This window comes from Nematostella vectensis, chromosome 3 (genome assembly GCF_932526225.1).
Source record: "Nematostella vectensis chromosome 3, jaNemVect1.1, whole genome shotgun sequence".
Taxonomy (NCBI): domain Eukaryota; kingdom Metazoa; phylum Cnidaria; class Anthozoa; order Actiniaria; family Edwardsiidae; genus Nematostella; species Nematostella vectensis.
This window is the reverse complement of record NC_064036.1, coordinates 9020255-9035050: the sequence shown is the minus strand read 5'-3', so window position 1 is coordinate 9035050 and position 14796 is coordinate 9020255. Positions and strand designations below refer to the sequence as shown.

The window sequence follows — 14796 nt, the reverse complement described above, 5'->3', positions numbered from 1 at the left end:
AGAGTCTCTTTCCGCTCAAGTGATGGTTGTGCTCAAGGCACACACTTTATACTTATCGCTGACTGGAACCTCTTACCCTGCACCTGGGTACTGTGTAAATATGAGGACAAAGGCATGTTTGACAAGCGCAGTTGGATTTCTAGCCTCAATGGGGAGGGTGTCGCGGTAGAGCTAAGAAGCCTAGAACTTTGGCTTACTGGACAAAGAAAACAATGTGACAGATGGTGGTCTGTAAATAGCCATTTGGCCTATTTGTTTAGGCAAATGGATTATTTGGTGAAGTATTAGTGATCTTGGATCAGATGTAGTAGGAGAACATTGAGCTAAAGGTATAACGGCAAACACATTAACAGCGCGATATGGAAACACTGACATTAGACCCTATTAAAGTGTAGTTAGACCTTCTTTTCTCTCGGCCAACAAAATCCAACATGGTGATCTCTGATAACGCATATGCGTATAGAATCAGCATGCGATGCAGGAGTGGACCGTCATATTTCATCCGGTTACAGCGTTTGCTAACCGATAGCCCAGGCGCGTACACAGGGGGGTGGGGGTGCGCAGGGTTCGCGCGCCGCACCCCCTCCCCCCTTGGTGACCAAAAAAGTGGTTCATTTCTTATAAAGGAATCTACAATGCTTTTTCCCTATGATATCTATGACTGCACACCCACCTTAGCCAATCCTGTGTATGCGCCTGTATCCTTCGTGTTGAAGAGAAAAACGGAGAAAAAAATCCGTCTTTGAAAACCTATGGATACTTGGGGACATTCTTCTACTATTCACTTTAAAAGTCAACACAACAACTTCCATAACTACTTGACTTCGCCTGAATCACTTTATTACGACATCATTATGTTATCATGGTTTATTCTAGTAAAAAAAGAGCAGACAACTTTGACCCATCCTTTCTTAAATGCTAGTTCTTGCGATGGATCGCAACTATTTAAAGGCCTAGACAGCTTTTTGTTTCTTGTTAGCTCATTTTGTTGGGCAACAGATCCCGTATGATGAAAGCCGGGGGATTGCAAAGATAGATATCGGATTAAGCTCAAATTAAAAAGCTTTGTGCTCGCAATAAATAATCCTTACTACAAAGGGTTGTAGGCTAACCACAAATTTAAATTTTTGGTGGGGTGGGGGAATTTTTCCCCCTATTTGTTTGGATTTTTTGCAAGCGCTCGCATACCCGCAAATTGGTATTTCTTGTGGGATATTTGAATTTGATACATGTTTGTGTTTAGTTTGTTTACAAAATGCCTTACCCAAGGTTATTCTGAACACCGGGCAACTATGACGCGATAAAAATAACAGCCTGTTTACATAGGCTATGCCCCTTAAAATATCTAAACGCGAGTGTAAAACTTTTATTTAGGTGTGACACGTTCAAAATGGATTTCTTAGCTTTTGAACTCTTGGGTGTTGGGGCCTGAGTAAACTAAATTCGCGTTTATCTAAAGACGGTAACTTGGTCCCACTGTTACATTTAAACTACGCGTTCTTTTTGTAACAAAAGCAATTTATCTTGAGTTTATAACTATACACAGCAATTGAACCCCAACAGAACGAACCCGTCGAACCACCGTCTTGAATCCCCCTCCCATCGTTATCATATAATTATAAACCTTTCTCCAGGACAACCCCTTCAAGTGTCTCTGTAAGCCGCCATTTGGTCATCCTAGCCAAATACCTAGTGCGAGAAAGCATCCATTTCCATCGGCTGATTGGGAAGGCTATCGTGATATCTTCGCTTGAACTTTGTTAATAATTATACAAATTTATTTTCGAACAGTTATATTGTGAGATTTTGTTCCATTATTTCGCCCTTAAGAAAAAAAATGAGATGCCTGAGAGATCAATGAGGTGGTGAACCTCAGAAAAAAAAAACTTGAAATAAGAAATAACTTGAGCAGCCTGCGATAGCTAAAACTCTTATTTTCAAATTTTCTTTAAACTGTTATTTTAGTAAAATGTATATGCATAAAAAATATTTGGGCAGCACGACTTACAGTACCACGCAAACTGTTCTTATTGTGAGAGTATAACGGAAACCATCTTTTCCGTTCTGGCTTTCCAGATAGAGCTTATGAAATCGGTATTTGCTGGCCACTTTCCGGCAATTCTTTGTCTTCTGTATTTGATCATCTGTTGCTGTCGTAGCTTTGTTTGAATAGTTGACCGCCTGGATACTTGAATTTGCATGAATTGTTTTCATTTCTAACTGAATTTTATATTAGGCTCACTTTCACTAATCTAACCAACGTGAAATCAATAGGGAAAATTGAGAGCTTAGGCTGCCTGTGAGTGGAATTAAGATCATACAATCACATACAGTATTGACTCAAACTTCGGGACTTTTTATATTCACCTATTTTAATTCGTAAAGTAAATCGATGCTTTCCAAGCAGGCTAATAAACTACTAATCTTTCTTGAAATCAATTCTCCCATGCGTGCTGTCTTATAGTTCCTTCGGGAGTTATTCTTGGTAGCTTCCAGGGTAGTGTTTTATATACTTATGTTAAAGTCTATCCCCATAATGCTTATAAAATTAAGAAATGCCTACCTAAATACAACTATTTGGGCTCCGAGCGCGTCGCTAAGTCATGAGAAGTGATCCAGTCAAGTATTCAGGTCACACACACAAACTGCAAGCGCACATATAGCAACTACCGTAAGAGAGAACTAAGCTAAGGAAAAAAAAAACAAATGCAATGAAGCAAATATACTCCATTCACGTTTACTATCATAATCGGGACGCTTTATGAGCTATAGACGCGGGCACCTAGACAATTCCATGCTTTAGAGAAACCCTTTAAGGGGCGTAGGCAGGGGGTGGCCAAGAAGCCCCCCCCCCCTTCTAGCAGCCAAAAATACTGTAAATGTATTAGACATTATCTAAAATACAGAGAAAATGCCTTGAAAGGGGCTTTTGGGCCCCCTCCTGTTAGAAATCCTGGCTACGCCGCTGCCTTAGAGATAGCAATGTTTGTCTAAGGTTCTGGTTCCTCGATTAGAATAGCAAGACTCTGGAAGACCTGACCTCGATGGGATGTATACGCTCTGGCCCGCAGCGGACCATTTTTTCTTAGAAGCTAGTCCTAGCTTGCAGTGGTACTCAATTTTCCTTCATCAGGGCGGACCTTCAAGTCGTGTGGGGTGGTTCTACCCCCCAAACCCCTCTGGCTACGGGCCTGCCCCCTTTCACGATCCTATAAGATACAGCAAGGAATCAAGTCATCTCGAATTACCTAGAATTCAGTCAGATGACTTCCGCGAATTGCCGTCCGACGTCCGGTGTTGCTTTGAGTGGTGGTCAGCGGGCACGTATCAGTTTACCACGCGCAGTGTATCTCGATACGCGGACATCTATCTACTTGATGACCCTTTAAGTGCGGTGGACTACAGGGTTGGAAAACACATCTTTGAGAAATGCATTTGTGAAATTCTTAAAAGCAAACTATGTGTGTTAGTTACCCATCATCTGCAGTACACATCAATGGTGGACGAGGTTATCCTCTTGAAAAAGGGTAATATGGTGTCTATTAGCGAATAAAGAGAATTTACTTAAAACTTTTTAAAAGAGGCTAGCTTTAGTGATCAGGGACGACGGAAGGGGAGGGGCAAGGGGGCGCCAGCCCCCTCACTCTGGAAAATGGGGGGGGGGGGGGGGGGGGAGGGACAGCGCCCCCATTTTATTGAGCGGATATTTCTTTAGATATATATGAACGTTTTTTTAAACCAACGGGTTTCGAGCGGTATATATGCAACCGACAACAAATTTGTTGAACAGTTTAAAATCCCTGCGTTCTTATAAATTTGGAACCACCACCCACCCCTCCCCCCTCATATCAAACATGTTCCCCACGGATAGTGTCCTTTGTATGCATTGCCTTATATGGGCATTGATGCCCATATTTAGAAGAGCTAAAGTTTTCCCGATCCCTGATCCAGAAAACATGGTGAAAAATGCTGATTCCTGTCAATTTGAGACTCGAGGCAAAAATGTGTCAAAAAAAAATTTATCGCTTGGTCAAATCTTTATCTTCCCTGATAGCAGAGGCCTCTTTTCTCTGTATTTCGCTGGGCTGGAGTTCGCGAGGAAAAGATACCTCTGCCATGGGTCGAGACTGTTTCTGTTGCGCATGCGTGAGCGTTAATAAGCGACCGACGTGCCAAAACCCGTACCATCGCGCGAAAGCTGTCAATATGCTTTGCATGGGTTTAGTCGGAAATCATGAATCAAACTCCGGTTAGTTCTCCTCTTCGAAAAAAAAAACAACTGTTCGATTTCAATCACCTAAAACGCCACTAAAAAGATTGAACAACAAACGCAGCAAAGACGAGTTTTGTCTTGTTTGTGGGATTAATTTCAAGACATCTGGGCAGGCGAGTTTCTTCGATGTAAATATCGCACAGTTGGATTCGAAGAAAATGTTACAAAACTTTTTGGTAAAATTAGATCAGCTATTCCCAGAAGAATATGCAAAACCTGTAAACGGAAGATTGACTCGTTTGTCAAAAGAGAGAAAATTCTGAATGAAGATAAGGCATTGAATGGCTTCTTTTTATAATTTGTCGCGTGATATTTCTACTGAGGACGCCGTTTCGAATGCGGGCTTATTATCCGGCAGCGGATATACGTTTCATGCATGCGCTAGTCATTGTGGGCTCAAATTGTGGCCAGTAATTAATGAACGGAGCATGCGCTCTGGATCTCGTCCACGATCGTGGACGGCGGTTTGATCAAACGAACTTGCGACCCATGGCAGAGGTATCTTTTCCTCGCGAACTCCAGCCCAGCGAAATACAGAGAAAAGAGGCCTCTGCTAGCAGGGAAATCTTTATCACACAAGCCTTGAAAATCCCTTAAACCCAGGCCTCCAAGAGATTGGCCGAGCGAGTTTTAAGGTTTTATGGAAACCACTACCCACCCCTCCCCCCAACTTTCGCTCCCCCCCCCACTTATGGGACCACTTCACGCCCCCTGAGTAAGAAAAGCAATAGACAGAGTATCTTGTCAAAGGATGGGGGTACCGGATTAGTGTCTCAAGGCGAAGTGTTGCTGAGTGTGAAATAAGAAAGAGATGGGGGTGCAGTGTCACTCAGAACATACTGGGAATACCTGCGGTGCTGGTCTGTCTGTTGCGGCCATCGTGGTTCTCTTGATCATTGCGATCTTGACTGCAGGTAAGTAGATAAAAACTGCTGCATGAAAGGGTTTGCTGTGTTGTTACACACAAGAATAAATCTTAAGATGTGTATCCCCTATGGGGATAGTTCTATTTATATAGAAGACCTATATAAAACATATGCTGGGATGTAAATTCGTGCATGTTAGATTCCATTTATCTCAGCCTCAGTCCGGCGAATGTTACCATTTCCGCTTTAAAAACCAGTAGTGCACCACCAAACTGCCCTCAAATCTTGAGTCGTCAGTTCTGTTGTCTCAGTTTGGATATGCTTCTTACAAGCATATCCAAACTGGATCTTGGCGACATGGAACAAACTGAGATGGGGTAACTATAACCACCATTTCATCATTGCCGCTTACATACTCCTAACGCTCGCAGGCACCCTTTCGCTATCTGTTTTCCGTTCTTGTGTGCTTCGCTGTTACGATGCAACACGACGCTACATAACAAGATGACCCACTCGCTTATCCACGCTCCTGCCTTGTTCTTTGACACGAATCCAGGTAGGCGGATCTTGAATCGCTTCTCTGCAGACTCAGGGCAGATGGACAACCTTCACCTAGATATTTTCATTTTTCATGTTTGACCTTCTTGTGTCTATATTCATTCCTGCGCTCGCTAGCTATTGGCTGCTTTTTTATGATCTTACTGCTTGTATTGGTGGAGTAGTGGGGGTCGAAATACCTTCGGGTTAATTGTGAAATGACGAGACTGCAGTCGCTCGCCTGATCTCCCGTATTCTCACACATCTCCAGCACCATTGAACGCCTGACGACGATCGGCATGCACAACGCAAGGGATGTATTCATCAACAGGAATCACAGGTGAGGGAAGCTAAATGTTCCCCGAATAGTTGCACAGTGAATTGTCTGTTCCTGTCTGTCTCGAAGTTCTCGCCATTCAAATCGCTCATCACATTTGAGAGTGAGAAATTAACTAATTATCTAATTATCTAATTATAATATTATAATTTAACTAATTGTTTTGACCAGCCACCCTACATACCACCCACCCCATGTACCATCCACCCTAAATACCAACAAACCCACATACCAACTACCCTACATACTAACCACCCTATATACCAACCACCCTACATACCAGCCAAGCTATACACCAGGCACCCTACATATCAACCAACCTATACCATCCACCCTACATACCAACCACACTACATACCTTCCAACCTACATACCATCCACCCTACATACCCACCACACTACATACCCACCACACTACATACCAACCACGCTACATACCACCCACCCTACATACCAACCAACCTACATACCAACCACCCCACATACCAACCTACCTACATACCAGTAACCCTACATATCAACTAATCTACATACCAGCTACCCTACATACCACCCACCTTACATACCATCCACCCTACGTACCAACCATGCTACATACCAACCAACCTACATACCATCCACCCTATATACCAACCTACCATCCACCGTACATACGAACCAATCTACATACCAGCTACCCTACATACCAATCAATCTACATAACATCCACCCTACGTACCATCCACCCTACATACCAACCACACTACATACCAACCACCCCACACACCAACGACTGCCCCCCAAGTTCAGTAAAAAATAAATAAAAAAGCAACAAGTTTCACTACAGGTTTTTAGATAAATTTTATTATTTCTCTTATCAGAATATTTTTACAGAACAGTATTATATACCATAGAAAAATCATGAAAAATGTAGCTCGATGAAATAATCCATTATTTTTCTGCCCAGAAACTGACCCGTCCAGTGGTAGAGACTAGACATTCAACATGGCAACATTTACATTTCCCCTTGATTTTGTTTAGCTGTTTGTATTGGAGGCTACAAATTAGGTAACAGATAAAACTATTTGCACATCCAAATCCATTTTAAGTTATATTTACATAAAAAGAAAAGTTATTCTTCATTTAAAGGCAGCAACATATTCCAATTAACACCCAGGAGTCTGCAAAACATAAAGAATAATTTGTTAAATGGATTGCTAATACTGTCTCCTCTGTTATTCAAATAATATTTTGTGTATAATAGCTTTATACTGTAGCCGTTTTCAGATGCCATTTCAGGCGACCATTAGACCACAAACCAATTAGAAAGCATAAGAAAAGCAGACAAGAGACACATATGCATTTACACAATACATCAACAATGCAAAGCTTTGCAACAATTTGATTTTATTCAATTGCTGGCTTTGTGCTGATCTGTATTTTCTTGGTATCGTTATAGTAGCTTGTGAGCAGGTCCACTATGTTGTTTTGGTTGAGATTGGCCTAAAGCTGGAACAAGTGCCAAATCAGAAGAATGGGAAATTCACAATTGACATCCACCCAAAAAGCAATTGCGACTAGGAAACACAAGCTGCACATGTGACCGAAAATGGATATAAAATAAAGGTGATGTAAATATTAGGTTTCTCATTTGGGAATCAATGTTGATCATAACCCACATCAACCAAGGAGATAACAACTAATTGAATCACAAAAAGATGAAGTAGTCAGTGGATCTACTGTAACACATGCACTTCATGTTTTGGTACGCTATCAGCCAAACCCTATGGGAGTAAGATATCTTATTAGTGAATTACATCCTCCTAAATCACGAATTTACACCTGTCAACCCCAGAAAATCTAAAGGTATGTGATTTTTTGGGGGAAGGGGTGGCAGTTATATGTTATTTTTTGGGGGGGAGGGGTGGGCTATAGCAACTAAATGGCTTTTTGCTATTATTGAGCCAATCAGCAGACGTTTTCTGTTCAAAAAGCTCTAACACATAATATAGATCTTGCATCCGTGTTCGATAAATAGTGCTACAGAAGGAATTATCATTTTTCATTACTATAGAAAAAATGTTGATTTTTAATAACAGGATTAATTTGGGAATCAATAGAAATTGCTAAAAAGCGGGAGAATTGGTACTCCACACGGGAGAGCGGGAGAAGAGGGACAAAATCTTGAGACTCCCATCTAAAGCGGGTCTTTTTAGGAATTGCATTTAATCTCATAATACTCACAAATGGTGTCCTCTCTCCATATTTCGACCAAAATGTGACTTTGCATTTCCGTTTGTGCCCGGTTCTTTGGTCAAAAGAGTTGCACATGTCAAATGGAGGGCAGTAGAGATGTAATGAACAGGCAGTATCTGAGTGACTGGTGTTTTCCATGCGGTGAAGGCCAATAGAATCTACAACAAGAGAAAAAGGTAACTTTTTTGTTTGAGATATATATACTTTCAGGTACATTTTATTATCACAAAACCCTATTTCAAAAAAATGACCAAACATCAACATTAAAGGTGATTATCCTCCTTCGGCGCTCTCTCATTGGTTAGCAGTCTAATAGTCAACATAATTGCAAAATGGCTTCCGTCACCAAAAAAATTACATGATGCAGAAACGAAAAAAAGGGGCCCCTGTCACTGAAAAGGAGTGTAAAAAAAGAAATAAAGTAAAATACAGAGTAAATGACTTCAATACCCACCGTTAATGTAAGCCACTTCATCTCGATCAACGTAACTGACCCCTTTGACAGCAAGAGGTTTTTCTGGTTCACTCTCTGATGGCCATTCAAATAATGTTTCTTTTAGTTTTCCATCCAGGACTTTCAGAAAACAGTGTGAGTCTGTGTGATCGTGAATGGAGCTAAAAATACAAATATCTGTTAATTGCTTTTGGCTTTCACAAAAGCTCACCATATGCAAAATTTTGAGCAGAATTTAAAATATCACAAACAAAACACAATTTGCATAAAAAAATACAATGATTTATACATTGCACTCCTGCCGTGCCGAATCTAATTGCTTGTATTGCGTACATGAACAGTTTGATGTCTGAATCATTCAAGTTCGGCACAACAGAGACTGCATCAGTTGTGCTGCATGGCAAAGCATGACACCGATTCAAAGTTAGAACTTTTGATGTGCCGAATCAAATACCATTTTTGTTCTAATTTGTGCAACAGAAACTCTGCTTCAAATCAACTTTTACTACAATCAACCTATTGAGCGCAACTTTTTTAGTGCAATGTCTGAATCATTGAACCCAATGCATTTGTGTCAATACAAATAGACAATTAGATTCAGCATTATGTATGAATCGGGCCTTAATTGAATGAGAAACTTGGCAGTATGGTAATTTCGATATGTTTAGTTGGTGGGGGGTCTAGTATTTACAAAAACCACTTCAATAACCTGTTGAGTTTAGGCTTTCAAACAAAGCATCATTAGATACCAGTTTATTGTTAACTAGAGCCGCTTATCACTAGTGAATAATGAATGGAAAGCATACAACATCATACAGTGCTGGTGAACATTGTTGGAATACATTGTACACTGTGTCATAATTAGGTTTGCTCAAGTCATTATGTATTAACCTTAAAGGTTGCTAGAGTTGGCATCCTGATTTCTCAAAATTAATGGTAAACAAGAGAAATAAATTAAAAATCTGAAAAAGAGATATATGTCTGACTCCAATAAACCCTGGCTTAATTTTAGTTCCCTTGGGACTAATTTTTCAGTCATTTACTTTGCATAACTTATTTCTATACTTAAAATCAAAAAAGTAATTTATTGAATCTCAATTTTAATTCTTCCTTGGTTTACTTATTAAGTAAGAATGAATGGGTGTCTACAAAACCAAGACCTAAAACCTAAAACATGTGACCCCAAAAGCTATGACCCCCTAAATATTGCTGTTATTATTGAGCCTACCATGTTTCCCAAATGGCTATGCAGTGCTGAAGTTTCATATGGAATCACTGATCCGTTTGAGGTATAATTCAGCTAGTCAAATTTCGTTAGGGAAAAGAACCACTGGTGTTTGAGTTGTTTCTCAAAATGCTGATTATATCCGAAAACCTGTTAGTCACCTGGTAAACTTCTTGAGAGTTTCTCTAAACTCCTCCGCTATCTTCGGGTCCGAAAAAAAAAATCCTGCTTACCTATGGGACCTCAAGAGCTCAAATTAAGCAAAATTTATTATCACACATTTATTTACTATCCCAAGGGGGGGGGGGGGGGGGGGGTTGAGGATACTGTATGGGGCCTCAAGAAAATTTCGAGGTCTAAAGGGGGAGGGGGGTGCTGAAAGTGTGTGGATTAAAAAGGGGGTGGGGTCACTGATTTCTTTGGGTGTTTCCTTTCTATATACATTGATCAAGTGTCAAATCAGACTTCTTGGTTCAAAGAGTCTCGGTTTGGGGGCAGTTATTTGGCATGTACAATCCAGGAGTCCAGGATACGTATTAAACTAGGTTTTATCAATGCAATGCAAACCTGTATACACCCTATTTTTTTCATGGTTTCTGCTATATGCTTATGTTCCATATTTAAAATTATTAACAAAACATTCTAATGCTATATACAAGCGCTCATTCTACATCATCAATATCCTCTCTCATATCTAATTTGCTGTCTTTTTCTTTTCTTTCTAGGCTGCACTTTACTCGCATGGAGAAAAACAAAAAGCCTTTTTAATAATAAGTGAACTTTCCCTAAATCGATTCATTTTAAGTTGTGTCAAATTGTAGCAAAGGTTGGTTCTCACTAGGACGCAAGGGCAAATGGAAGCAACACAAGTAAGAGTCTAATTTTCAAAATTCATCATTTCAAAACCTGTCTAATCCTCCATTATTTTTCGTTTTGTCATAACATAAGGCTAATAAATAGACTGTGTTTACTTAAATGATGTGTTTTCGACCAATCTTGAGCTGTATTATTGCTTTCTGGCCTCTCCATACAGAGTTCTGCACTGAGTGAAGTCAAATGACAAATGACAGCTTGCCTAAGTCAAGTCCCTTTTATTGTGCGCGTTAGTGTTTAAGGAAACCATTCCACTGCCTGTAAGAAGTGGGCCAATCATGGCTAACATCATGTTTTCTACCAGCCTATCAGGTTTCATCTCTGTCAAATGATCTAATTTTTAAGACCCATCTACACTTACAACTTATAGTTGACAATTTTTAGTTGACAACTATATTTGTTGGCATCTACACTAGCAATTTTTGATGAGTGACAATTTTAAATTGCCGAGAAAAAGCAAACCTGCTAGCTTTCGAGCAACTATAGTTGCCACAAAAAAAATTGCCGACTTTTCTCCATCTACACTAGCAAATAAAAATTGTCACATAAAAATTGTCAACAAAAAAATTGTTAGTGTAGATGGGGCTTTAGCTGTCAACGTGCGCCTAAAAAATGTAAACAACTTTGCGAAATTATTGAAAGTTTTGCTACAAAATGAGACTTTATTTACTTGTTCTTTGTATTTCTTTCCAAAAATGCCGATGCCACAGCAATGTTTGGGGTGCCAGTTGTCTACAGACATCGACAAAACTAGGATTCCAATACTCAATTAGGCAATCTATTCATAAATTTGGGAAATTATAATTTTTTTGTTGGGAAAGGCTCTTCCTCGCCAGGCGGCGTTTCTTTAAAGTACCGGTAATAACCGGGTCCGTTAGGTTACCGGGAGAGGGTAGCCTTCCGGCTGAAAATTAGTGTAACTACAATTTTCAATGGGACATAAAACAGTGACGATTGAAAATGGTTTGTTCACCGACGAGCACAAATGAGAATATTTCTTACTTGAAAAGCATAAACGAAAAATAGCCGAATTACCTCATTAGGATCACTGATTCAATACTTCAATACAAAACTTCCGTGCTTTGTTTCCATTTGTAAAACAAGGTAGGCTAAATAATGACATCAATATTTTAGGGGTCGTAGCTTTTGGGGCCACAGGTCTTCGTTTTGTAGACACCCAAGAATGAAGCTAGTACTTGCAAACTGTTGTGTTTTGCTTACTTAAGTAAGTTAACTTAAATAAAGTCAAACTCGAATCTTACCTTCCCTGTCCTTCACCCCAGCAAAGTACAATCAAATTGAATTTCCCGTTGCCTTCGTCGACAAGATTTCTCGTATACCTAGAAATATATCAGATTTAATCCAGTTTTGGCTATCGTGCAATTGAACTACTTAAATGGTGTTTCTACAAACCTAAATGGATCATAATTTGCGTATTTTTGCCAGTCGTCTTGGTTCGACCGGTAGCTTTCCATCAACGTTTTGACTTGGTCGATGTCCACTCGATCGCTTTCAAAAACCTCATGCAATTCTCGAATTAGCTCGTCTAAATTTTCTGGAGCCTTTATCTTTGCTTTTGATGCCATGGTTTTGTTTGAAAATTAGTTTAATGTAGGGGAATAAATGGCCACGAAGACACTGGTCGATTTCGTGTAACAAAATGTTGACGGGCCGTACTTCGCATTTTTCACGTGCGTGTGCGCATATTTTATTGCGATATCGATTTTGTAGAGAGAACTTTGCTTTTCATCATTAAAAAATATTGTTATAACACCAAAATTTAGCACTTTTTTCCTTTTTTGAGCTCCTATTTGGTCTTATAAGCTATGATTTTGATTAAAGTCAAATGACTGAATTCTTGCTTTTCGTGGAATATTAGAATATTTGGTTATTTTTATGATTCTATTCTATTTAGCAACCGCCCCCAGCAACGCCTCCACTGACGACAGATACGCCGAGGAATAGCGGTTTGTTCCCGACAAACCGGTTCACCGACAACCGGTTCGCCAACAACCCTAGACGTCGCCGACAATCCTGGACGTTTCGCCGACAACCCTTGGCTTTTCGCCGATACGTTTTATTGCAGCATAGATTGCTACAAACATGTTATATAATTTTAACTAAACTCAAATCCTTCTTGCATTTGAAGCGGCAAAACAAGAAGACATAAATTATTATTTTTCACGTTTTAATAAATGTTTCACGCGTAACTAAGCATTAACTTACAAATCTAACAAGACAAATCTAACAAGCTTTTATTAGATACTACAAAAACAATAATCTGTATCTCACAAGCTTTTATTAGATACTAGTTGTTTGGGGTAAGCGTTAGAGCTTAAGTCGAACATTGCGTGTTTGAGATTATATTTTTGTCGGCTGGGGTTATATTCATCCCGGCTTGTTGTCACTTGAGTTTGAGAATACTTTCTTGGCTGTTTCGCGTGCCTAAGGGGATTCGCAAAGCAAAAACTTACAATAAGTAATCTGTATCTCACAAGCTTTTATTAGATACTAGTTGTTTGGGGGTAAACGTTAGAGCTTAACCCTATTCAGACCGGGGGTGGGGGGGGCTTTTGAGGCCCCCAACACCTTTGAGCTGTAATAATTTTTTAACTAATAGGGCTAGAGCATTGAAATTTGATGACTTTTCCTAAAATTTATCTGGGAGCAGTTTTGATATGTGTACCCTGGTAACCAAAGCAACCAAGTTTTGAGACATTCTTGTCTGTTACGCGCGACCAGAGTGAAGTTAGTTCCTTATTCGCAGTTCCTTTTTCGTCTGTTTCCCTATTCGCTCAGTTCCTAATTCAAATCCGGGGGGTACTTACATGATACCTTTTAATTCGAGTTGAAACAGTATTTAGGCATAACAGTTTATTCAGAACAAGTCCAACAGCATTTTCGTCGGGTAAATTTGGATGCTTTAACGTGCTCGCTGCTAAGCGGAGCTGTGAACATGAGACTCTATCTGCTACAAAAGGTCAAATTACGCTATGCGTGCAATCGCTTTCACAAATGAATATAGCAAAAGAGAGGAAATCTACCTCTCATCTAATAAATGTATTTATATCTTGGGCTTTCTTTCCAAACGCATTAATATATTTAGAGAAGAAATATTCACGCTTTACTTGACTACGTACGCGTGTAGAAGGAATTTGACCTTGCTAACAAAACCACAATTTGACACCAGAGTGAAGTTAGTTCCTTATTCGCAGTTCCTTTTTCGTCTGTTTCCTTATTCGCTCAGTTCCTTATTCAAATCCGGGGGGGTACTTACATGATACCTTTTAATTCGAGTTGAAACAGTATTTAGGCATAACAGTTTATTCAGAACAAGTCCAAGAGCATTTTCCGACGGGTAAATTTGGATGCTTTAACGTGCTCGCTGCTAAGCGGAGCTGTGAACATGAGACTCTATCTGCTACAAAAGGTCAAATTACGCTATGCGTGCAATCGCTTTCACAAATGAATCTAGCAAAAGAGAGGAAATCTACCTCTCATCTGATAAATGTATTTATATCTTGGGCTTTCTTTCCAAACGCATTAATATATTTAGAGGAAAAATATTCACGCTTTACGTGACTACGTACGCGTGTAGAAGGAATTTGACCTTGCTAACAAAACCACAATTTGACAGATAGTGCTTGTTGTCAATTAACACCTTGGCTACTACATAAGGCTCTGACAAAACAAATAGATTAGTGCAGTGACACGAATAGGCAACTGCTCCTTATGCAAGTTAGTTTTCGCGAATAAGGAAATGGAATCTCCCAACGTCCGATTTCGTTTTACGACTTTATCCGAATAAGGAATAGACTATGAAGAGGGTTGTCAGTGTTTGCTCATCATTTCTCAATAAAGGAAAGGAAATATCATAACGCCCGATTTCGCTTTAACGACTCCTTTCGAAAGAGTTCTCGAAAAGGAAATGGTATTTCATAACTCCCTATCTCGTTTTAACTACTTATCCGAATAAGGAATAGACTTAAAAGAGGG

General features: G+C 39.7%; 1 protein-coding gene and 2 long non-coding RNA genes across 4 annotated transcripts; 2 read left to right on the top strand and 1 right to left on the bottom strand.

Moving 5' to 3' along the window:
- The first annotated feature begins 5653 nt into the window (after positions 1-5653).
- Positions 5654-7602, top strand: LOC116618115. Its single transcript, XR_004296044.2, has 2 exons — positions 5654-6016; positions 7452-7602. It is a non-coding gene; the product is annotated as an uncharacterized LOC116618115 (long non-coding RNA).
- LOC5512100 (cysteine dioxygenase type 1) lies at positions 6635-12499 on the bottom strand. 2 transcript variants are annotated; one of them, XM_048725372.1, is made up of 6 exons: positions 12214-12499; positions 12063-12140; positions 8703-8863; positions 8237-8406; positions 7122-7173; positions 6635-6689 (listed from the first exon to the last, which is right to left on the bottom strand). In XM_048725372.1, the coding sequence occupies exons 1-5, from the start codon at positions 12384-12386 to the stop codon at positions 7159-7161; spliced, it is 597 nt and encodes a 198-aa protein (XP_048581329.1). In that variant the 5' UTR covers positions 12387-12499; the 3' UTR covers positions 6635-6689; positions 7122-7158. The 2 variants fall into 2 exon arrangements, with proteins under 2 accessions (XP_048581329.1, XP_001632450.3); XM_001632400.3 differs by lacking the exon at positions 6635-6689 and having other exon boundaries at positions 6835-7173; positions 12214-12498.
- Positions 8298-13458, top strand: LOC116618116. Its single transcript, XR_007307327.1, has 2 exons — positions 8298-8424; positions 12716-13458. It is a non-coding gene; the product is annotated as an uncharacterized LOC116618116 (long non-coding RNA).
- The last annotated feature ends 1338 nt before the right edge of the window (positions 13459-14796 follow it).